Raw genomic sequence first — 25442 nt, 5'->3', positions numbered from 1 at the left:
AGGACATTTTGTGGAAAAGGGCTCAGATGCTCTTTCAAAAACTCAAGGTGGGCAGCACCGCAGCCCCGGCAGCGGGGGACATCGTCACGACGACGGAGACCGACTACAGAGACGACGAGGAGGAAGGCCTGCACGAATGGCTGCAGCAGAACGTCAACGAAAGCATCAAAATCGGAAACGACAACGACTACTACCGCGAGGCCAAGGCGGCGCCCTCGGTGAGTGGGCCCAGTGGACGCGGTGCCGGGCCCACTGGGGGCCCTGACCAGCAAACGTGGAACGTTGCGCCCTGGGGCCAACGGTTCCAACTTCCTTGGCAACGTTGACCCAACGTTGGAACGTTGGGTCAACGTTGCCAACGAAGTTGGAACGTTGGGTCAACGTTGCGTGTTTTATTGGATAAGCAAAACATTATTTTCGGCTGCCACTCTGCATGAGTTGATGGAACTGGTATGGATCAGAGACAGAGGAGGGGGGGAGAATACTCGCTCCGAGTGAGTGGTCGGGCATATTTGTCATTCCACCTTTGGGCTCTATCTTGAAAACTGCTCCACTCATTGGTGACCTTTGTTGCAAGACCAGTTTCACCTTCCCCTTCAAGTCGCAGCGAGGTTTATTGAGCCAAGTTTACCTTCAATGCACACGCACACACATTCTTGCCTACCCACAGTCTTTGTTCAAGACCAAAATTGACAAAACTCTGAGATGCCCCACAGCGCTGGTGAGTCCTCGGTGCAGTGCACGCAACTCGCACAGAGATCCGTAGGCTCGTACGCTATGTTTGACTTGGCATACATCGCACTGATCATTGCACGCGCATTGACTTCAACGTAGATGGTGCGGGGGTGGATATTTCGGGAAACAAGCAACGCCCAACATTTTACGATGGCGATAAACCACTTGCCTCAAAATGTAAACGTAACCCGGGCTCTGTCCCCTCAAGCAAATGTTCATTTGCTGCTGTTTACTGCGGTGTTGTTGGTTTAAGGGGCTCGTTCCCACATTTGGGCTGTGTGCAAGCGGCGACTCGCCAATTCGCTGCCGGGGGGGCTACAGCGGTGGGCCCCGTGTCGGTTGCTACGCACATTGTGACCTCCTTGCAAAGACATAGAACATTTTTTTAATTATTGTTTTATAAAATAATAATTTGATAATTTTAGCTTTTTAATTCTCGGTTCAATTAACATGTTTAACAATTATACATTGCAACTTTCATAGATCTATATTGCTGGCGCTTGACGTTTTGGGCCTTTAGATCTGTGCTCAGCGACTGTTTAAAAAAAAAAACCCCCAACAACTTACAACGGAGTACTTTGTTTATTAACACGCTAGTGTGGTACCTCCGGTACTGCAGTACGATAAACAACTTACTCCTAGTTGCGTGGTATTACCCTCATGTTGAGAAGAACATTGTTATGAAATATCTGCATATTTCGCACCTAAAAATAACAAGTCTAATATCAGTTTAAGCAAATGAAGCAGTGTCCACGTGAAGTAAAATGTTTGGTTGACTTGCGACAGCCGCGGCCGCCCATCTATGATCAACGTGCGAACGAGAATGATTCGCTTGAGCCCTGACGTTCGAGTCGAGCCCATGGTGACATGCCGTGAGTGCGATGAATGTAAAGTGGCGTTACTCAAGGCCACAGTGGCACTCCAACACGGGGTCGATAGCGCACCATGGGGAGCGTGAAGCATCCGGAAACGGCGGCTCTCCGACGGGACCGGGACGCGCTCGCCCTGCGTGTTCATTGTTAACGAGGCTGTCTGACTTGGCCCTCTGCGATATTCACGTTCAACACTGTTAACCGGCACAGAAGCAGGACTCCCATTCGTAGGAGGGCGCATGTACGTACGTGGAACTTCTTTCGCACCGTACATAGCCAACCGTGCTAATCGGAGGCGTGGAGGAAGGACAACAAAAAGCAGTTCTCAAGAAATTAGTTTTGAAATTAGATTTCCGGCTACGATGACCTTAGCTAAAAAAAGAGCGGGCCTGGCATCGGCCGATGGGGCGGTCGAGGTCGGCGTCGTTTGAACATCGAAAGCTCGCGAGGCGACGTCAATGTCGTTGTAAACGATCCCGGTCAACGTCGCCCGCCTCTCGGTCAAATAGCGAGTGGGCGACCTCTGACCTTGGCTGCCCACAGAGCACCCGGAGGCAACCCGGCTCGCCAGCTCACGGGGTCGGCCAGCCACGCACCGTCCGGCGAGGACCGTTTTATTTGCGTTGTCGTCGTCGGCAGCATCAGCGCAGCGTCGCTTTGGCTGCCAAAGGAAATGAGCTCCGCTCAATGCCGTTGCCGCAGCATGGTAGGAGGAAGGCAACATACATATGTCGTACGTACCGTATGGTTACACGCGTTACAGCTTCGTCATCGTTCTCGCTCTTTGGCAATGTAAAACAATAATAGCTATTTGCAAGCATCTCATTTTCCAGAATGGGTGTCGTTTGACAACCTTTTGACGCCTCCTCTAGTTTCCATGGCGCTTGCCCTCATTTGAGTCGGTGCGAAACGTAACACCTCGGATGCTGACGGCTAATTAAATTGCGTGGCGGTGACGTTAAACTGACCCCCTTCCAGCTCGTCGGGTTGTTTCTCTTGAGTGGTGTACAAGTTGCCGTCACGCCATCACCGCTCACCCTCGCAGCAGCGGCTTTTGGCTAGCCATCGAACAAAGATGGTCACCGCATCGCGCGCTATCAGATGCGCTTTTGCGGCTGTCTGGATCGCTCTTCCTTCCGATTGTTAGGAAGTCACTGGAGCTTTAGAACTGCTTCATGTGTTTCGTGTGTTGTCCTTCCCCCGTACCTCTGCTTCGCACAGTTGGCTACAAAAGACGTTCAGCATACAAGAATGTTCACAATTCATTCAACCGGTTTTCTGGGTGGGCTGCTTGTTGAGCAAAATTTTGTCAAGCTTTGGCTACACACTATTGCAGGAATTTTTAACTCGTGCATTTCAACGTTGGGCAAACGTTCTGAACACATAGCCCAACCCGGGAAACCACACAAGCATTACAAGCGGCTGTAAAAAACCTACGAGTTTAAATGTTCAATGTCATAATGTGGCGATGCGGTGGAGAAACGTGGCCCTGCGAAATTTATAATTGCGTGTTGCGGACCCGTGCTTGTCCACAGATATCCAAAATGTGCAAGTTGCGTTTGGTAAATTGGTATACAGGTAATAATAAACCATGTGTAGGTGAATTTCACGGTTGGCAAGTCCACGGTTGCGAAGGATTGCTGTACTGTGTAAGTCCACAGTGATATGGGGGATCAGTGCCACGGATCCTGTTATTCACGTGGTTATCAACGATTTACTCCTCTTAATTGCGGGATAAAAATTCGCGAATAACCCCGTGGTTAATGGGGTGAATTTGCCATGCAGCACCTCCTTATCCGTGAAAATCCATGCTTCACTGATAATCGCAAGAAATAGGGTCCTGGATAATAGGAGTGTTCGTGGACCCGACAGCCGTTTTGGATGATGGAAGTCACGGACAATAGGCTGTGAAGAAAGGTCTCCTGGCACTGCATTACTTAATGGTGTTTTATTTTGCGATTGTTAATGTAAATCCAGTCGCACATGGTCGCTTCCACAGTGAAATCCTTCACCGTCATTTTACAGTGACGCATTGCGTTTGTTTTTGTAGGATTTTAAAGTCGAATTGAGATTGCAGTCTCTGTATTGAGACGTCGCCACGCACTATGTACGGTTGAGCAACCGAGCTACGGTGCACGCACGCGCATCCTTGCCACGTCCGCACGCGTGGAGAATCCATTTTTGTTCACTGTGCAGGTGAGGGCGTAGCCACGTAGCCCTGCGAAACAAATCGATGCGGAGCGATGCAAATCCACGAATGAGTACTCAGATGGCGATTAATGGTTGTGGCACGAGTTTGAACAGTTGCATTCGTCGTGAAAATATTCGATAAATTGTTGCGCCGACGTTGAGTTTTGCCTCGAGGCAGTAAATGGGTTGGGGCACGTAGGTCTTATGGGTTTGGCAGCAAAATTAATGACTCGGGTAGATGACAACCATACCTGTTTGTGATTGATATCTATTTGAACATGGCTCAATGATTGTCGCTGGGGATATTCAAGTGTGGCCGGGTGATGCAGTCTACCAGGGATGGGTTTTGTAAATGGTCCATCTAAGACCATCATCAATCCACAGTTAGACACTGGAGTTGTCTTAGAAAGCACGGTCGCATAATCGTTTTTTAGCCATATCACAGTAATTGAACAGCCAATATGGGAGCATAAACGATCTGTTTACGGTTTGGGAGACGATGCTTATTTTGGTAGAGAAAGCCAAGGTTACATTTTTTTCTCCTGACCACATTTGCATTACGTTCAAACGTGAAAACGAAGAGTCAAAGATAGGACCAGACTGCGTTTTGTCTCTTATCCATGCTGTGTTCAACTCCCCACACCGCAGAGCACAACACACTCACTCACCCACTCACTCACTCGCCACACCGCAGGACACAACACACTCGCTCACCTACCCACTCACTCATTCCCTAATAGCACAGGACACAACACACTTGCCCACCCACCCACTCACACCGCAGGACACAACACACTCGCTCACCCACTCACTCACACCGCAGGACACAACACACTTGCCCACCCACCCACTCACACCGCAGGACACAACACACTCGCTCACCCACTCACTCACACCGCAGGACACAAACACACTTGCCCACCCACTCACTCACACCGCAGGACACAACACACTTGCCCACCCACCCACTCACACCGCAGGACACAACACACTTGCCCACCCACTCACTCACACCGCAGGACACAACACACTTGCCCACCCACCCACTCACACCGCAGGACACAACACACTCGCTCACCCACTCACTCACACCGCAGGACACAACACACTTGCCCACCCACCCACTCACACCGCAGGACACAACACACTTGCCCACCCACTCACTCACACCGCAGGACACAACACACTCGCTCACCCACCCACTCACACCGCAGGACACAACACACTTGCCCACCCACTCACTCACACCGCAGGACACAACACACTTGCCCACCCACTCACTCATACCGCAGGACACAACACACTCGCTCACCCACCCACTCACACCGCAGGACACAACACACTCGCTCACCCACTCACTCACACCGCAGGACACAACACACTCGCCCACCCACTCACTCACACCGCAGGACACAACACACTTGCCCACCCACCCACTCACACCGCAGGACACAACACACTTGCCCACCCACTCACTCATACCGCAGGACACAACACACTCGCTCACCCACCCACTCACACCGCAGGACACAACACACTCGCTCACCCACTCACTCACACCGCAGGACACAACACACTTGCCCACCCACTCACTCACACCGCAGGACACAACACACTTGCCCACCCACCCACTCATACCGCAGGACACAACACACTCGCCCACCCACTCACTCACACCGCAGGACACAACACACTTGCCCACCCACCCACTCACACCGCAGGACACAACACACTTGCCCACCCACTCACTCACACCGCAGGACACAACACACTTGCCCACCCACCCACTCACACCGCAGGACACAACACACTCGCCCACCCACTCACTCACACCGCAGGACACAACACACTTGCCCACCCACCCACTCACACCGCAGGACACAACACACTCGCCCACCCACTCACTCACACCGCAGGACACAACACACTTGCCCACCCACCCACTCACACCGCAGGACACAACACACTGCCCACCCACTCACTCACACCGCAGGACACAACACACTTGCCCACCCACTCACTCACACCGCAGGACACAACACACTTGCCCACCCACTCACTCACACCGCAGGACACAACACACTTGCCCACCCACCCACTCACACCGCAGGACACAACACACTTGCCCACCCACTCACTCACACCGCAGGACACCACACACTTGCCCACCCACCCACTCACACCGCAGGACACAACACACTTGCCCACCCACTCACTCACACCGCAGGACACAACACACTTGCCCACCCACCCACTCACACCGCAGGACACAACACACTTGCCCACCCACTCACTCACACCGCAGGACACAACACACTTGCCCACCCACTCACTCACACCGCAGGACACAACACACTTGCCCACCCACTCACTCACACCGCAGGACACAACACACTTGCCCACCCACCCACTCACACCGCAGGACACAACACACTTGCCTACCCACTCACTCACACCGCAGGACACAACACAGTCGCTCACCCACCCACTCACACCGCAGGACACAACACACTTGCCCACCCACTCACTCACACCGCAGGACACAACACACTTGCCTACCCACTCACTCACACCGCAGGACACAACACAGTCGCTCACCCACCCACTCACACCGCAGGACACAACACACTTGCCCACCCACTCACTCACACCGCAGGACACAACACACTTGCCTACCCACTCACTCATACCGCAGGACACAACACACTTGCCCACCCACCCACTCGCACCGCAGGACACAACACACTTGCCCACCCACTCACTCACACCGCAGGACACAACACACTTGCCCACCCACTCACTCATACCGCAGGACACAACACACTCGCTCACCCACTCACTCACACCGCAGGACACAACACAGTCGCTCACCCACCCACTCACACCGCAGGACACAACACACTTGCCCACCCACTCACTCACACCGCAGGACACAACACACTCGCTCACCCACTCACTCACACCGCAGGACACAACACACTTGCCCACCCACTCACTCACACCGCAGGACACAACACACTCGCTCACCCACTCACTCACACCGCAGGACACAACACACTTGCCCACCCACTCACTCACACCGCAGGACACAACACACTCGCCCACTCACTCACTCACAACGCAGGACACAACACACTCGCTCACCCACTCGCTCATAACGCAGGACACAACACACTTGCCCACCCACTCACTCATACCGCAGGACACAACACACTCGCCCACCCACTCACTCACACCGCAGGACACAACACACTCGCTCACCCACTCGCTCATACCGCAGGACACAACACACTCGCTCACCCACTCACTCACACCGCAGGACACAACACACTTGCCCACCCACTCACTCACACCGCAGGACACAACACACTTGCCCACCCACTCACTCATACCGCAGGACACAACACACTCGCTCACCCACCCACTCACACCGCAGGACACAACACACTTGCCCACCCACTCACTCACACCGCAGGACACAACACACTTGCCCACCCACTCACTCATACCGCAGGACACAACACACTCGCTCACCCACTCACTCATACCGCAGGACACAAACACACTTGCCCACCCACCCACTCACACCGCAGGACACAACACACTTGCCCACCCACTCACTCACACCGCAGGACACAACACACTCGCTCACCCACTCACTCACACCGCAGGACACAACACACTTGCCCACCCACCCACTCACACCGCAGGACACAACACACTTGCCCACCCACCCACTCATACCGCAGGACACAACACACTTGCCCACCCACCCACTCACACCGCAGGACACAACACACTCGCTCACCCACTCACTCACACCGCAGGACACAACACACTTGCCCACCCACTCACTCACACCGCAGGACACAACACACTTGCCCACCCACCCACTCACACCGCAGGACACAACACACTTGCCCACCCACCCACTCACACCGCAGGACACAACACACTCGCTCACCCACTCACTCACACCGCAGGACACAACACACTTGCCCACCCACCCACTCACACCGCAGGACACAACACACTTGCCCACCCACTCACTCACACCGCAGGACACAACACACTTGCTCACCCACTCACTCACACCGCAGGACACAACACACTTGCCCACCCACTCACTCATACCGCAGGACACAACACACTCGCTCACCCACTCACTCACACCGCAGGACACAACACACTTGCCCACCCACTCACTCACACCGCAGGACACAACACACTTGCCCACCCACTCACTCACACCGCAGGACACAACACACTTGCCCACCCACTCACTCACACCGCAGGACACAACACACTTGCCCACCCACCCACTCACACCGCAGGACACAACACACTCGCTCACCCACTCACTCACACCGCAGGACACAACACACTTGCCCACCCACTCACTCATACCGCAGGACACAACACACTCGCTCACCCACTCACTCACACCGCAGGACACAACACACTTGCCCACCCACTCACTCATACCGCAGGACACAACACACTCGCTCACCCACTCACTCACACCGCAGGACACAACACACTTGCCCACCCACTCACTCATACCGCAGGACACAACACACTCGCTCACCCACTCACTCACACCGCAGGACACAACACACTTGCCCACCCACTCACTCACACCGCAGGACACAACACACTTGCTCACCCACCCACTCACACCGCAGGGTGCCTCGCTTCTCTTGATGCTTCTTCCCTCGCACCCCGCTCCACTTGGGAATTCTCTCCTCGCATCGTCTCATTTCGCAGGCTCCTACGACTTTGTTCAACTCCACAAACATTGTTTGACCCTGTCCATTACAACTTTGATGGTGCTGTTTGTTGCTGGATACATTACGTTTTGGGATTTTTGGGTCCCTGTGCCTGGCAAACTGTTGGGGAAGGAACCGATGCCGACTTGACTAACGATTCGATGCTCTGGTGATGCGATTTAGAGCTGCCCACAAAGCCTGCGCAAAAGGGTGATGGCGACCGCGGAGTTGCGTGGACTGTTCCAGTTTGACCTGCCTGTGCTGCTGTGGAAGAGCCACCTCAACTTCAACGAGTGGCAGAGACTCACCAAGTACCGCCTCCCCTACGGCTGGAGAGGCATGAACTGGACCGGTACGTCCGCCCGTCCGGCTTACGCGTAGGATTTGTCGAGGGCCGCGCACGGTTTGGAATAAACTTGCACCTTGTGAAGGACAACCAAATTGCAGGTCCGCGTGCGGTGGGGTGTAGTGTCGGTGCTCCCACCTCTCCCAAGACCTGTGGCCAGTGTTGAAGAGCAGAGGGGCTCTCGGGAGTTCTTGCCAGTAGAGACCCTTTGGCCCCAAAAGGAGGGAGCAAGAACTCGCGAGGCCAAGAATTGATGACAAACCAGGAGATGCCAACCTGCGTTGCCTGCCGATCCGGCGCGACGGTCAAGCTACGGCCATCTCTGAGGGGTGGGGCGGTGGGAGAGGGGGAAGAGGGAGGAGGGGGGAGGGGGGTGTTTTTCCTTGTAGCAGCCTGCAGTAGATTATTTAAGAGCTGTGGCCGCCGTTTATGGCAAGTGCTTGCACATTTGGGCCTGGGAGTGTGGGTCTGGAACATTATGTTTGCGGTGGCGAAAGCACCGTCCGATCTCCGCCCACGGGAGTTGAAGGTGGTTTGGAGACACGCCGAGAAAATCCCCGACGCTCACTCATGCGAGACGCACGGAGAGCACGGCAATGAATTGACATTTTATTTTTTATAGAAGTGGTGTTTTTTTCTCACTGTAAAATGGGGAGTTACATTTGTTAGTAACGATTTTGTGATCTTATTAATCGCAACAATTATTCATACAAACTACTATAAAGTCAATATGGGAATTGGCTGCAGTTTGCTACAACGTTGACAGTGCTGTTTACTTCTGGTCACTCGATGTTTTCAGCTTGTCTTCAAAAGCTTTGTTTAAAAAAGAAAGAAATATTTGCATATCATTTGCTTGAACTAAAAACAATGTATCCTTGGCCAAAGTAGGCGAGCAGCAATTTGAAATTTTCTGGGTTTGGAATCGAGATTCACTGCATCATTATTCTGACCCTTGTGGAGACATTTCAGCAATGGGGGGGGGGGGGGGGGGTCACCAGTGTGTGTGGCTGTGTGTTTAGTGTTGTCATTACGTGTACATACAAGTCGCAATTACACTCGCATGGCTGGGACAGGCACTCTACCCTGCAGCTAGGGTGTAGCTTACCCTGTTCACATTTTACTTTCAGCTGCATCATCACCACGAACTGCTTTTTGACATTGTTACTCACTGTCGTGAGCTGGGATCAATCCACTGCTGGATGAAGGCCGCCCCCGACCAACCCCCGCGGCTCTGCCATGTGCCCACCCACCTGGCACGGCACTCGCTCGTCAATAAACGCTGTGGCCTTAAACGAATATTATCGAATAGGCGACGAGACACGCCTGCAACTCTTATTATCCACCAACTCTCTGCGGCCTCTCTATGTATACGCTCATTAGAATGGCCGTTGCTTGAAACGTCGTCTATTAAACATTATTTCACCGAATAATTTGTATAATTTTCTACAGATGGTCACAAATGTGACCTTTCCCCATATCTTTCGATGTCTCTGTGGCCAGTGAGTCGTGATGTACGATGTTGTGTTTTCGTGGTTCCACCCTAGGCTTGTGCAATTTCTGACATCGTAACACAGAATTTGCAATGCAAATGTCTGCTGCAAAAACAGTTTCGTTCTTTGTTTATCTTTGTTTATCAAGATTATAATTAAATGCACACAGATGCCACGCACAACTTCGTTCCCCGAACCTAATATCTCCATTATCGAGAGTTTTTGTCTTCGTTTTGTTGTCACCGCCTTGCTCACGCTCCACGCCCTTCCCTTTGTTAAAGAGCCGGGGTACTGCCTAAATGGGGTCATCCGTGTGACCAAATAAAACTCAAACTGGACTCATTTCCTGGTGTGTGCAGACATGGTGGATGCTATGGAATCCCTCGGCGCACCGGAAAACCGAGAGCTCTTCGACGACCGCATGGGGAAGGCGAGCGGGAGGTGCGTGCGCTGCGCTGTCGTGGGGAACGGAGGAATCCTCCGCGGGGCCGGCATGGGGAAGGAAATCGATGCTCACGACTACGTGTTCAGGTAAGGGCCGCGGACCGTGTTCGTCCGGTGCTCGCCGGGCTGCATTGGCTTCTGGTTGCCGAACAAATGCGTTATCGGGCCGCTCTCATTACACACACAAAGTGCTTGCTACGAATGAACCGCAATACCTCACTGATCTCGTCAAGAAACATAAATCATCGCGCGGACTCTGCTCATCATCACAGCGGCTTTTCGGCAACCATCGACGGTCGCCGCATCGCGCGCTTTCAGATGTGCTTCTGCGGCCATCTGGAATGCTCTTCCTTCCTATATTAGGAAGGCATTGGAGCTATGCACTTTAAAATGTATATTGAAAGCTCATTTCTTTAGAGCTGCTTTTTGTGTTTAGTTTCTTGTCCTTCCCCCGCACCTCCAAATAGCACAAATGGCTATGTATGGTGCGAAAGAAGTTCTACATATGCACTTGCATACAGCAGTGTCCATCTTTCTGTACCCATCTCAAAGCCAGCAACACGCGCCAAGTGAACGTGCTCCTCCTTCGCCGTAGCTCTGATGCCAGCACCTTGTCTAACGGTGTCTTTTTGAACTCTTTTCTTGCAATCTCAGTCTGGCCGTTCCATATCTCTGAATGGTTTTCATCGAAAAGAAAACCAAAGAGGGTTTTGCGAGAGCTCTGTAAACTTAATCGATTTCTACCGATTTGAATGCTTTTGAATCATCTACACAGGCCAGGCACAATGAAATTCGTGGTCATTTATGTTCAGGAATGTCTAAAACTACAGACTTGTTTCAGCTACTTGGGTTGAAAAGATGACCTATAGCTTCTCATCAGTATTTGTCAGAAGTATTGATATGACTTTATTGCTGAAAATAGTTGGCATTATAAATCTTGTGCAACACGTGGCGTTGTCACCCTGGTATGGGCATTGCTCTGGGCTCTTGTTTGGAAGTGTGCGCCAAAAGGCTTTCAGATTCTTAACAATTTATGACAAAGTGCCTCTTTTCATGAACTTTAAAACTAAGTGCCCGTTCACAATAATCTTTACCGCTGCATTTCGGTAGTGTACATGTTGTCATTTCAGACCCTCTTGTTGAGGAGGATGCATGTGTCATTTTGGACCCTTTATTTGAGTCCTCATTCCTCGTGTGTGTTTAGCTTTGGGAGGAAACCAGAGCATACAGAGGAATCCCGTGCAGAACAGGGGGAGAATCGTACAAACCCCGCACAGAAAGGTGCCCGAGTCAGGAATTGAACCCAGGCTCTTCTTGCCGTGAGGCACATGGCTGTTAAGACCACTTTGCTGCCACCCTGCTTGATGGCAGTGTTACGCAATCCATGCGTGTGCATGATTATCTTCCTTCCTCGTTGCAGGATGAACGGAGCCATCACCGACGGATTTGAGAGTGACGTTGGCACGAGAACTTCGTTCTACTTTTTCTCCACAAACACGATGAAGAACTCGCGGCTCGCCTACCAGGAGTTTGGCTTTGAGCATCCTTCGTGGTCCCCGGTAACAAACCCATTGTCATGGTCGCGATCGGTGACGTTGAATTGTAACAGCGTATGCACCACAGCGCCTATGCATTCTATGCGTCTAAACTACTCGATTTGCGATCGCACGTAGCGGCAATTGTCGCTCGCTCCTTGCAGGCCAGGTTCCGAGTTTCCTTGTGCCACACAGGGGCGGCTGTCACTCGGAGTGCCCTTTTAAATGTGTTAAGATGAGATGTCGTGTAAGTCGCTGATTGTGTGGAAAGCACTCTGAAGTGCCGTTCCAGCATGAAGAAACAATTGCATTTTTAGAATTATTATTACTATTTCATTTATACGTGTCACGTATTGTATGTGTGTTTCATGTTGGCTCTGTAAAAACCTAGGCCTTATGCTAATTATAACATTGGGGCTTCAGAATTTGTATATTTGTATGTTCATTTATATACATAATTGTGTAAAGTACAGATGATTCTATAGATAACTGCATACAGATAATAGGATTTTTCTAATATTCTTAGAGAACATTTAATTTGCTACTGCACTTTTCAGCGGCTACTCGTATTTACTGTTCAAGTCAAGGTCACTTCCTGCTCAGATTAACGCTAAGGGGGTGTGCATGTCCTGTTTACCGCCGTGAGCCAGTGGTGGAAACTACTAATTCCTATGGCAGGGACGAGTCTATTCTTCCCCACAAAGTGGCACTTATGTTATTGACCCCCGAGGGATGATGGGCTGAGTTAGCTTCCAACCAGCTCTTGACCTTGCGACCTTTCGATTGTGAGCCGCTTTCTCTCCCACCAGTGTCCAGGCCTTAGAAGCGCTACGCTGCTCTTCTCTCTTTGTCCCACGGCCTGTGCATGTTTGTGGTTGACTTGCAGTGCACACATCATGTGGTTGGTGCATTCTGTAATCTATAGAAGCAACATGTGACCCGCCCAATTCTGGCGTGAATCGCAACCAACGCCAAATATAAAGTATTTCATCGACAGCCATATATATTTTCCCCCATCAATGTAGCTATTTTATTTATCTAACTTTTTTTAATTGTCAATGTTTTATTTTGGTCCTCGGTTATGAGCATTTGGACGACTGTATCCGTTTTCACCGTCAAAATGCCTTCACATCTCTATCTCTGAATCGTGACTGGTGTGGCCACCGCCACTCTGAGCCCCTCCCCACCGCCCCCTGTGAGGACAGACGCTGCCTCTCCATGCAGCAGCAGCAGCAGCAACCTCACGGGCCTGATGTAGCCTCCTCCTCCCTCACCTCTCCTGACCCCTTGTTCCCGATTATCCCTCCCTTTAACAACCTTTTTCTCTTCTTCTCAATTCTTTATCTTCTCCCTTCCCTCTCACATTCCTCTTTTCCCATGCATTCCATCTGTGACTCTGCTCAGCTTCCAGTGGTGCATCATGAGAAAAGGCTGCTGGGAGTCCGTCAAGGCATTAGCGGATCGGACGAAGAGACGCGCTTTCGCCAGAGCTTTTCTCCGCGGCGTTAGCAGGTGTTTTCCCAAAATGGGATTTGTGAAACAAAGGGATAGATTGACCATCGAACATCGATTGATGATGTAGGATTAATAACAAATGGAAATGAGAGGTCTTGGTAATGAAGGCTGCAAAGTGGTGCTCAAGATAACTTATTATGATCAAGATCAATAAATGAAAACCATTTATACACTGATAACATAAACAATGTGCCGAGTGACGACCGTCAGCGTCGCAACTTGGAAACATACGCAGGTATGATTGTGACTGCTCCCAGATATCACATACCTGTGATACCTGTGCGTTTGTCAAATCTGTGGAGAAAAAACAAACACACCTGCAGCATTGTGAATCTTACGTGGCTGTTTTATCTTCTTCTGTGCGCAAACCGGCATTTTGTTAATGGAAAAGTAGCCACACAATCATCCACGATAACATGCTCCACTTGGATCCAGTGGACAAATTAAGTTGCTTAAAGCCTGAAACGATAAGCAGCGTGCCTTGCTTATTGTCACTTCCCCGCTACGGAGTGAATGTTTTCGTCGCTTTGGTTGTATCGTCTGGTTTCATTTATGGATGTCATGGACAGGTTTGCATGCGTAACTCGGAACATTATAATCCAGAGGTCGCCAGTTCGGTCTCCTGGCAGCGTAGTTGGAACAACCTCCCACCCTGTCCACCCAGCAGTTCGAATGGGTTCACCACAGTTAGTCCGTGGGACAGGTCGTGTGTGGTGATGTACAGTGGGGGTATTCCCGCCTCTTCCATAACGTCTGGCCAGCATGGAAGAGTAGGCCAAATACCCTGGAGAAGGGTTCTCTTGTTGCTCTCCTTCATCGAGACCCTTCCGCCAGCAGTTGAGTGAACGAGTTATTGCAGGGCTGCACCTTTACCTTTACGTGGCTTAGATAAAGTAAGAACTTTTAAGTTGTAGTAAAAATATTTAAACAAAAATATTTTTTCAAAATGTGGCTTGTGGGTGTACAAGGAGAAATGCGAGCGGAGTGGGGCATGGGGGGGGGGGGGGTCCAAAAGAAAGTGAACGATATTAAACAAAAAAAAAGTAAAATTTTACCCAGGAAAGCCTCAAGATTATTGCAGGAGGGTCCTGTCAAATTTCCGCAATAGGTTGCGATGTTTCTGGTGTGTGCGATTCCAGTTTAATAATTTGCAGGTAACATTTTCAGCATTGGGATGATTGGGCCAACAGCAGTTGCGCACCGTCTGTGTTTCAAGCTATGGGGGGAAACCCATACAGAACAGGGGTTGACCGTACAAAGTCCATGTAGAAAGGTTCCCGGGTCGGGGATCGAACCCAGGCGGTTTGTCGCTGTGTGGCACGAGTGTTCATGTCCTTCCTTACGCTGTGCCTCGCAGGAGACGCGCTACATCTTCATCCCTTGCGGCTACCAGGACTACTACATGGTGACTGCTGCAGCGAGGGGAATCCTCGTCCACAAAGGGGAAGACAAGAATGACCGGTAAGCGATGGCTGGGATGTGTGTGTGTGGTGGGGAGTGGTGGCGCAGTGCTGCACTGCTCTGAACCCGGTGACCCGAGTTCGATTTCTGCGCATGACTAATCACAGTGGGTGGGTTGAGTGGGAATGCATTGTAGCTGAGAATGCATTTACAAACCTGTTTATACTAACCTCGCCGTGATAATCGTACCTTCGATTAGCACGGCTGTATGTACGTATGTTGAACTTCTTTCTTAACGTACGTACAGTGCGGGAAAAATCAAGGTACTTACTGAGTGCAAGGATATCGAGTGGTGCCAAAATCTGTGACAAGGATTTACGCAACAACCTGAGCGTGTTTGTGGGTGTTTACGTGTCTTTGTCCGTGTCTCCGTGTCGCTCTGCGTGTGTGTTTTTGTGCTTGTGTGTGCTGGTATAGATTTCCACATGGTAAGTCACTTTGTTGAGCTTTCATTTGTGGCCAGGTCACTTCTGAAACATAAGTTAATAGCTCCGTGGGCTTTATATGGTAAGATAAAAAAATAGTGTTTTTATTTGTATATATTTTTTAAAGTGATTTGTTTTCCTTTACTATACTTTGTGCTCCTGTGTTTTTGTATTGTTTGTTGTTTTAACGTTCTGACTCATCCCTTATGGACATCTGGGAAAACTACCTTCATAGCTCATCGGATTCCTCCAGAATAAATATTCTGTGTCTGTCTCAATGTTCTTGTGTGTGTTCGTGTCTTTGTGTTTTAGTGCCTGTGTCTCTGTGTGTGCGGCTCTCTATCTCTGCATCTCTGTGTGTGTCTCCGCATGTGTTTGTGTGTCCATGTCTATATGCCCAAATGCACACGCGTGACCGAGGGAGGTTTAGAGTGGGGGCTGACTGCACATTGCCAACAGTGGAGTCGCGTGGTGCTGGGTGACACCACCTTTGTTAGCACAAAGACACGTCAAATTACTCTAAAATAAACGACCTGAACATCTAATAACTTATCTGTATTTGAGAAGAGTTTTTTTTTTTTACCGATTCTCATATTTTGGTCCTGGCAAAGGAGGTCCCATGATTTATTTGTATTTGTCCCCAAAAATCCTAAATATGAAAATCTCAAACTCATCTCAAGTATGTATATATATGCGCTGCTGCAGTCCATTACCGATGATAACATTAACAGAACTGCATACCTTGTGTGTGTATCGAGTGCTGTATATCCTAAACAACATTTGGAAAAATGTGAATTTTGTCAGCAAATGCATCTTTTTTTTTTGCTTTCAGGCCTTGGAAATACTTTGGAAAAGAGAATGTTGCAAAGAAGATTAAAATGCTTCATCCGGATTTTCTACGGTATTTGAAAAACAAGTAAGTTCACTCTGCTGGCACACGGAACGAGGTCGAGGCAGCAGCCTGGAGACCTCAAAAGAGCAACCTGCAGGCAGAGCAGTCGAGCAGCCGACACGAGCATCAGAACGAGATAGCTCTTCTTAGTTTGATACGTGGCAAGACAGTCAGGCCAAATGATGTCCATTAGCCTCTTATAGGTGTTGGTTCAGGGCTGTGTGGCCAATGATGGAAGAGGCTTCCCCCGAGCTCGCACTTACTCATGCGGTTGTTTGGGTTCTCAAACGTCCGTAATGTTGTTCCCCAAGACCTTTTGTCAGTGATTCACCCACGTGTGATTCTAGTCTGAGGAGTCTGACTCCTCAAATCAGTTTTTTCTCTGTTTTTGAAATTAATTGCAATTTTAGGCGTGATTTTCCATGTGATTGAGGTCATTCACTTCTGTCTAACTGCTTAGTAAATAGGTCCGCACATTTTATTTCTGATCCCTCTACATTGATGATGCCCATAGTTATTTCGCCTGATCCAGGAGCTTTCCTGTTTCTCCTACTGTGAAGGGGGCAATGGTTCCTTCCTTAGGTGTCATGTCCTGAACGTCGTCATCCTCCTCCTGAGAAATCATCGTTTACTCGTGGAATTGGATTTCTTCACTGTGGAGATTTGCGTAATAATATTCCTCCCCTGATGTTAGCTGTGGGGGAACTTGGGTTGCTGGGTTCAAAGAGGAGTGCGCTGCTAACCACTGCACTGCATTATTGTTCCATGTGCGCGCACAAACACAACTTTATTCCCTTCCAATGTTTGAAATGGGGAAAAAAAATTCGAGTAAAAAATGGTCATATGTAAAGCATCACACACAAAGGGACATATTTGGAAGAATGAGAGGTTAAAACTATCTCTAGAAACTGTGAGCCAGGAATTCCAAGCGTGGTACGGAGTGAAAACATGGTCTCTGTCTAGTGCCCAGCGTACGTCACCCGTGCGTAATCCAGATGGATAATTGGCTCTCAACTCCGGCGTTGGGGCCGCAGAGTGCCCTTGTTGGCCATTGAAGTGGATCTCTCCACGTTCTCCATGTCAAGGGTGTGAGCCTTCGCTGTGTACAGCTGAGCTGACAAAAAGAACAGATCGGTAACAAAAACAAAAGGAGCCAGGCCACTCGAGCACCGAGAGGTGGCCGGAGATCGCGGAGGTCTGTGTGCTGAGCTGGCAACGCTGAGGGGCCTGGATTCGAATACAGATGGTTGCCTTTGATTTAAAAAAAAAGTCTCAAGTGCAGTCAGATGCTGGCTTCAGCCTGGTCAACAATGTCTGCTCAAAAACACCATCACGTAATTCAATTGGTTGTGCATTTAATTTGTCTCATCTAGCACGAGGCACAAGAATAGTTTGTTCAACACGAATTCATCTCCTTGTTTTATTTATTTCAGTTTCCTGCCTTCGGGGATCCTTCAAACGGACTTCAGAAACCTCTACAGGCCCAGCACAGGCGCCATAGCTCTGCTAACCGCTCTGCACACGTGTGACGAGGTAATCCTGGATACATGTTCAAAAGAGACTTGGGAGGCGGAGCCATGGATGGATGACAGCGGCTTTATTTATGAACAAGAGGGAGTTGAGGATTCCAGAGGGAATGCCAGTTGTACCAGATGAGATAGCATGTTGAGTCTTTGTGGTATTTTTTTTAAATCTCGTTGCTTTATCCCAACTATGTTCTAAGTGCGCAATCGTAATCATATCCGAATGTCCTTGGAGAACCCTGCATCACGCAGTACATCACCATGTGTCGGGGAACAGCCGGAAAAGTGATGTCACAGAACTTCAGCAGCACTTTTCTTATGCACAGCGACATGGAGGACTCATATGGTGGACCCATATGGTGGACCCGTATGATGGATCCTATTATCCACCATTTTCACTCCACTTATCCACGGGGGTAAAATCGTGATAACGGCAGATAATAGGATGACCATTGCTCGAGAGAAAGTTTCAAATGAGGGGAGTCCAGGTATGATGCCCATAACCTGTGGATAGCCTGTGGGTGATGCGATGAGTTGACTACCGTTCATCATCCCTGTTCGTACTGTGTCCTGCCCAAAGCCACTTACAGATAAGGTTGTCCCGCAGGGGTGCTAGTGGTGAGCTACCGAGCTGTGTGTGTCCGAGACTTCACCCTTGGCAACTGGTTATCCCGGGATTCGTTGAACCTGTGTGAGACTTTTTTGACCGTTAATAAGCCAAAAGATGGCATTAGTTCCAGGTGCAGAATGCTGTGCCTTGTTAAGCAACTAGAGGAGCGCTGATGTGAGGGAGGATTGTGATGTGGGCTGTGCGTTATACCCTGACAAGGCCACGGGCATGGATCCCATCACAACAGGAGCACTTGCAAATTTGTAAATATGATTTTTTAAATGTCCGTATTTTCTGTTAAACTGTATGGAGATGCACAAATGTTTATTGGCCTCGGCCACAAAAAGATCTGGCCAAATGTTTTTTTTAGACCCTCCACCAACATTAATTAAACAATAGGAATTAACAGTATTAATTACTGGGGTGAGTGATGGTGGTTAGGGGCACTCTTGTGTAAACCCAACAACCTGTGTTTGATTCTGGAACACGGCTAACATCAGTGATGAGTGCTATCTGAACTAGTCCTGCGTAGCACCCCAAAGGAGCAATCCGAACTGACCAGTATTGGTGAAGTATGGTGATACAATTCCCAAGAGTGACACGGCATGGGGAGGCCTTCATCCAAGCAGGGCATTGACAGAGGGCATTAACTGATTACTTTCTGTTTGTTGCAGGTCTCTGCATATGGCTTCATTACCAGCAACTTCAGGAAATTTCCAGACCATTATTTTGACAAAAAACAGAAGCTTGTCTTTTATGTCAACCACGATCTATCCCTCGAGAAGAAATTATGGAAAAAGCTAAATGACCTGGACATCATGAAGCTTTACCGGCGGAAAATGGTCTAGGTTCAGCGATGGATTGGTGTTGGTTTGGCATGCTGCCGCTGTGCCATGAACTGTAGATCCCCATTCTCTATCCAAAGCAATGGTCACACTTGTTCCTGTGGAATACCTCACTTCATATATTGTTTTTTATTTACTGTGGAGAAAATAAAAAAAGTACATAGCACCCACCCATCACACAGACACGTGGTGAGTTGCAAAACGGCGGTGTCCCACAGTATCCACTTGACACGATCCATCACAATGTTGTGTGAAACCTCATGCAGTGCTGTAGTGGAGCATTGTGGGTAAACGGTACATTAAATAGGTCAGCTTCTGTTCCCTATCTGAACACACAACATATTTTTTATTTGTGTATATATCGGCCTTCCAGACGACTTGTAACAATACGGTTTTATGATAGAGGTCATACCGTAACGTAAGCCTCTAATGCGCTCTTGCGAGCTTCTGGTTATGATGTAGTAAAGCAAGTAAAAATGTAATGGATAAATTGTCGAGTGTATACCCCCAGTAACTAGTCACTGTGAAAGTCTAGCATTGGTGACCCATCTGATACCGAGTGGCATTGATGCTGAATAATGTTTTACCCATTCATTATTTACCAGTTCCCGTTTGAGGAAATAATTATCTTAAGTGGCCTTATATCCGGCTGTAGTCATTATGGCGAGCAGATTTTGTATGCAGTGAAAATGACATTTGCCGTTTAAAATTTGGAGTAAGTTGAGTGGATCGAAGTGTTTGTCGCACCAATCGCCAAGGCACTGTACCATACTTCGCAGAATTTGTATAATTTTCTGATTAGGAGAGACATGGCCGGACAAGGGTTCGGTTTTTGATACTACTGTACTATAAAATCACTGTTCTATAAATCAAATATTTAATTTTGTATACATTGAAATCGCTGCCAGCTTTGCGGCCCTTTGGAGCACTGAGAGCCATATATGTGTCACACCAACCACTGAACACCTCCACCACCACCTGAGTGGAAAATCTAGTACAGCCTATGCTCGTTCAAAGGACTGTATAATTACACTTTTGTAATGTTGACATGATTATTAAACCGGTGTGCATGGCAACGCAGCGGTCCAGTGTCGCGGGTGCTCTCCTCATCCCCCTGTGGCGCTCTCCACAGACAGCGGTACCGCCACTTGTCTGCGGAGAAAATGTCGTGGAGAATGAGAGTACATTCGCACGTGACTCCGCGCGTTTTAGAACATCGCGGGTAATTGGAAGCATCTAATAACGTTGGGAATATTTGCGGGATGGCAGCGGATAATGGGTAATAGGTTAACGGATAAGGAGTTGTGTTATTCACGTTATGTTGCGCGTGCTTGTATTGGTTTTACAGGGTATAAGATGTGTGCGAGTGGCTGTATAAATGTGACATCGTGTACTGTTAAGACATGGGGTGAAATTCCAGTAATGTGTCGGGTTCTTGGCTGGTCAAAGCAGTGACTTGATGTGTGTGTGTACCTGCTGAATTCAAACGTGTTTTTTTTTTATAAAAATGTTGGTCTCTTCGTGCTCCTTTAAAATGTTGAATTTAGAAGCAAGGTTCTGTGTTGTTGTGATCTGAATGTATTTAGAGGGACTGGGCGTTGTTGCGCGGCGCATGCCAAATTGAGGTCCTTCAACAATGTTGGCTCGTTTGTTGGCGAGCTGCGATTGGCTGGAATGCCGATGGAAGCGTCGATTAACCAATGAAAGTCGTTTGTTAAGTTCACTGTGCATTAATCGATTATAAGAGTTATTACACGTGTAACATTTGTGGAAATTGCATCCAAGCGAATGTTACATTTCGGGTAATGGAGCAAACAGAATTGCACAAACCAGTCAACTTGGACGAAGCGTTGATTCTTGCTTCGGCCCCCTGCACTGTGACGAGGCAATTGAATGACTGGGTGGGGTAGGGCACACCCATAGTGCATTGTTATAGAAGCCTCCGAGTGAGTTTAAATGATAAATGAATGGCATTAGTGCAAAGGAGGGTGAAATAATGCATGACAATGAAACATTCACGAGGTGTTTGTCCTGATCGTTAAAACGGCTCGCAGCGGGGTACAACACCGTGTGTATCGAGACTGATGTCGAGTTTTTTCGGTGCTTTTTTTAACGTCAGAATCGACCGTTTTGTTAAGGATAGAAGGCGATTGGTGAATTGATATTAACATTGTCCAACAGAGTAGAGTCGTTCAAATGAACCACAGCTGTAGACAATCTTAATGTCAGATGTTTTTGCTTTGTTAACTGATGTTATTCCAAAAGGAATGTTTACAGAATGCTGTATTTTAATGCATGCGTTCATGAGCCTTTCCAGAAAACCAAAAGACCGTTTTCTGTTGATGGTCCTGGAATTTCAAATATTTTAATATGTCAGTGCTGTAAATTGCATAAGCAAGGGTGCACTAAACCCACTGTGTCTCATGGGTTTACACCGTTCTCGTACAACCCGTTATGACTTTCGGAGAAGCAAACAATCGATTTACTCTGCCGCTGTCTTGGGTAATTACTCGACGTGTAATGATTCATCCACGCACCTCCGATTAGCACGGTTGGCTACGTTTGGTGAAACAAGTTTATCACACGTACAAGTGTAAACGTATCAATTCTCCTGCACAGTAGTGTTGTGTGTGTACATTATGAGCAAATCTCACAGTAATTGGGGAGTAATATTGCAGATCCTGTTATCCACGAATTTACAAAAAAAAATCCCCGGAGGAAAATGATTTGTGGATATTTGCGGAATTTTCCACACGACTCAAGTGCACAAACATAAAATGCGCGCATAATGGGAAGGGGTTCCACAGTGAGCCTTGGGGTGTAAATCGTGGATACGTGGAAGAATAGCGCTGCCGATTTAGAAGATTGCACGTCCCAGAGTTTCCACGGACAATCGGAGTTGTGGGTAGCATGGTGACGCATACGATGAGTTTTGTAAATGAGAAACTTTGGATTGAATCATGAACTTGAGGGAAGTGGTGAATTGTTACATGCTCATTAAGGTGTACATGAATTGTGGTTAGAAAAATACAGTACAAATAAAATCTGTTTTCGTCATTTTGTTCTTTTCTTTGAACCTATCTACGTGACTTTACCGAAAGACCCCAGAATATAAATAAAATACGAATTGAAAATGGCATGACACTGAAAGATTTCTGGATTGCCGTTGCATCGTGGTTCACGAGCTTTCAGTGCCGGTCATTGTTTTGTATTTTTAAGTACTGTACGTTTGAATTGCTTATCGACGGCGTATCCACATTGTGAAAGTGGTTCTGTACATGTTCTCTTTGATGGTGTACTGTAGTAGATAACAGTTGGAAACTGGCAAGCGATAAGGACAGGTTTGTAAATACTGAACCAGTGATGTTCTAAGCCCCCCCACTTAACTTTCATTGCCACAGGCATTCCAACAAACGGCGCGTTGTGCAATTGCTTCTGCTTTCCATGCAGCTCAAACAAATACGATGTGGAGGGGGGGGGGGGGGGCTTCATCTAGTAGTGGATTGACGAGTCGTTCACCTCTTTATGCACCAGCACTCGTTGCAGTAGTGTGGAGTGTGAGCCGCCTCTGGACTATTTTTCAGCCTTCATCTTCCCCACTTGCCTGGGCTTGTGAAACGCAGTTGCCTAATTGTGTGGTACACTAATGAGGAATGAAGGACGGTGCGACACCAACCCTGATTCTGATAGCACTTCACCAAGTCATGGCGCTCATTTGTATGCAAACTGATGTATACGCTGAGTAGATGGAGCAAATCCGAGGTCGTGTTTGTATCACACGATGGTGGTGTTTGATGAAGGCCATGGTGATTTGGCGGCGGCGGTGGTGATGCTGCGCATTTTACACCTGGAAAAATTTACTTCCTGTGGGAAAATGTCCGGTGTGGGTTTTTCACGTGGACAGTCAAGTCTGTCGCAAATGTTGACAGTTTCCGGAGAATCCCACGAATAGAAAATGTGTCGTCTTAAACTGAATCGTACGTAAACATTTTAGATAAAATGATTTAAGTAGTTATCATGTGTAAATATTGTACAATTATTAATGGGTTAAATTTAACAAAAAAATAAAGTTTATTTTACTTGTATATAAAGAATTGTCGAGGCTTGAATTTTCTCCACGTCCATCATTGGGAAGCGTCAGGGTCCAGATGTCACCGGTGACCAAGGCGGTTGGACGCCACTCCCACACCTTGGCAACGATTTACCTCCTCCCGACACCACGGCTGCTGCTCGATATCCTCCGGCTGCTGTCCTAGCAATGCATCCCTCGATCCGGATTAACGACGTCCATTTTTTTTAAGATGACGCTATTGTGTGTTTTAAAGGTAACACGAAAACACCGTAGCAGGTGGGCCACTGCGAGAAGGCTACCGCCTCCTCCTGACCGTGTCATCGCACATCAGGGCCGACAGGAACTCACTTTGGCTTGACTCTAATGTAGCAGCTTCTCTAATTGAAAACGAATTTCTTTAGAACAGCCTTTTGTGTTTAATTTGCCCTTCCCCGCACCTCCGATTAGCACGGTTGGCTACGTAACGGTGCGAAAGTTATACATACATACATTTCTGGCTTCCATTATTGGTGTAATGTTCTAATACAGTGTATTGCAGTATCCCATCAGTCTTTTTTTTGCCACTGAGCTCCCGGATTTACTTTCCTCTTGTTTTTCCATATTATGCTGCAGTAGCCGTGCTGTCACCCAACACTGATTCTGTAGCTGGGGTGGCTGCGCTCGCCAGCTGACTATTCACAGCCACCACGGTGTCCGAGTGGATTGCGCAAACCTCGTTTTTCCGGATGACATTTGAGTCGGCTTAGGGAGTGTTTTCTTTTGTCATTGACATAGTTTGGTGGTTGGTGGCCTGAACAATAGGGGTGGAGCCGCTCCTTCGCACTGTGTGTATGGGCCGTGGCCTCGGAGGGGCTCGACGCGTTACCCACTGGCGCCTCAGGGCAGTGGCAGCCACAAGAAAGTAAATTATACTTCAGAACTATGAGTAAAATGTAAGCGTTGACAGGCAGCTTGTAAATTGTGCTCCTTGGCAGCTGGTGTCCATATTTCCCTCAGATACAACATGACGATGTTCAGCTGTTTCTTACCTTTTACATTTGCACTCCCATTCGTGTAATGTCAGTAGGGTCCACGAAACAGATGCACACTAGCTATATTGATGGGCAACTTGGTTATTTTTTTTGTACATTATTTTCATTGATCCAACCACGGGGGGGGGGGGGGGGGGGGTATATCTTCCTCGACAGGTGAGCGGTGCATAGCGGGATAAGCAGCTCGGACAGACAACCAACGCAGACGTGTAGGACCATAGCGGTATGTGGTACATGCGTCAAATCTCTTTTCTTCGGGGAAGGGGGAAAGGGGGGTGGAGTCAGGCTCATTTCAAGTTCAATTAAGTAAACTCCTGGTCTCTGGAGTGGCATTCACTAGGGGGCCCCAAATCTGGGTGAACTCCCCTTCCCCTATTCCTCGGTTTCAGACTCGGGTGTTCTAAAGCTGCTAGAGCCAATAGGGCGTTATGCAAGAGGGTGAATGAGGTGGCCCCATGATTCTTCCAGGAGCTCAGGGTGGTCTTTCTAACCGAAATGTAACATTCTTGGAGAAGGGTGTGGTGGTGCCTGGTGATACTTTGGGGTTGAAGGACCAGGAGGGATGATTCAATGCTAGATCGTAATCTCAGTGCCAGACATCACGTTGTACAGATCAGTTATTTTATATCAAAGAATGTCCTGATGGCGGGACGGTCCCAGAAGGCGTGAATGTATGTTTGGATGGTG

General features: G+C 48.7%; 1 protein-coding gene across 1 annotated transcript; it reads left to right on the top strand.

Moving 5' to 3' along the window:
* LOC133340985 (alpha-N-acetylgalactosaminide alpha-2,6-sialyltransferase 2-like) lies at positions 1 to 23724 on the top strand. The gene is made up of 8 exons (XM_061549545.1): positions 1 to 218; positions 8750 to 8918; positions 10762 to 10933; positions 12267 to 12405; positions 15254 to 15357; positions 16615 to 16698; positions 18108 to 18207; positions 19482 to 23724. Exons 1-8 carry the CDS (start codon positions 27 to 29, stop codon positions 19653 to 19655), a joined length of 1134 nt encoding a protein of 377 aa, XP_061405529.1. The 5' UTR covers positions 1 to 26; the 3' UTR covers positions 19656 to 23724.
* Positions 23725 to 25442: the final 1718 nt, after the last annotated feature.

This window comes from Lethenteron reissneri, chromosome 10, assembly GCF_015708825.2.
Source record: "Lethenteron reissneri isolate LAM-NWPU_2019-01 chromosome 10, ASM1570882v1, whole genome shotgun sequence".
Taxonomy (NCBI): Eukaryota; Metazoa; Chordata; class Hyperoartia; order Petromyzontiformes; family Petromyzontidae; genus Lethenteron; species Lethenteron reissneri.
This window is presented reverse-complemented; position numbering and strand designations above follow the sequence as displayed.

What these genes read in the sequence shown, in the direction of transcription:
- LOC133340985 (XM_061549545.1), top strand. Translation starts at nt 27, where the DNA reads ATGCTCTTTCAAAAACTCAAGGTGGGCAGCACCGCAGCCCCGGCAGCG. An exon ending in GCTCACGACTACGTGTTCAG is followed by an intron (nt 10,934 to 12,266) that starts GTAAGGGCCGCG and finishes TCCTCGTTGCAG; the next exon opens with GATGAACGGAGCCATCACCG. An exon ending in CTCTGCACACGTGTGACGAG is followed by an intron (nt 18,208 to 19,481) that starts GTAATCCTGGAT and finishes TGTTTGTTGCAG; the next exon opens with GTCTCTGCATATGGCTTCAT.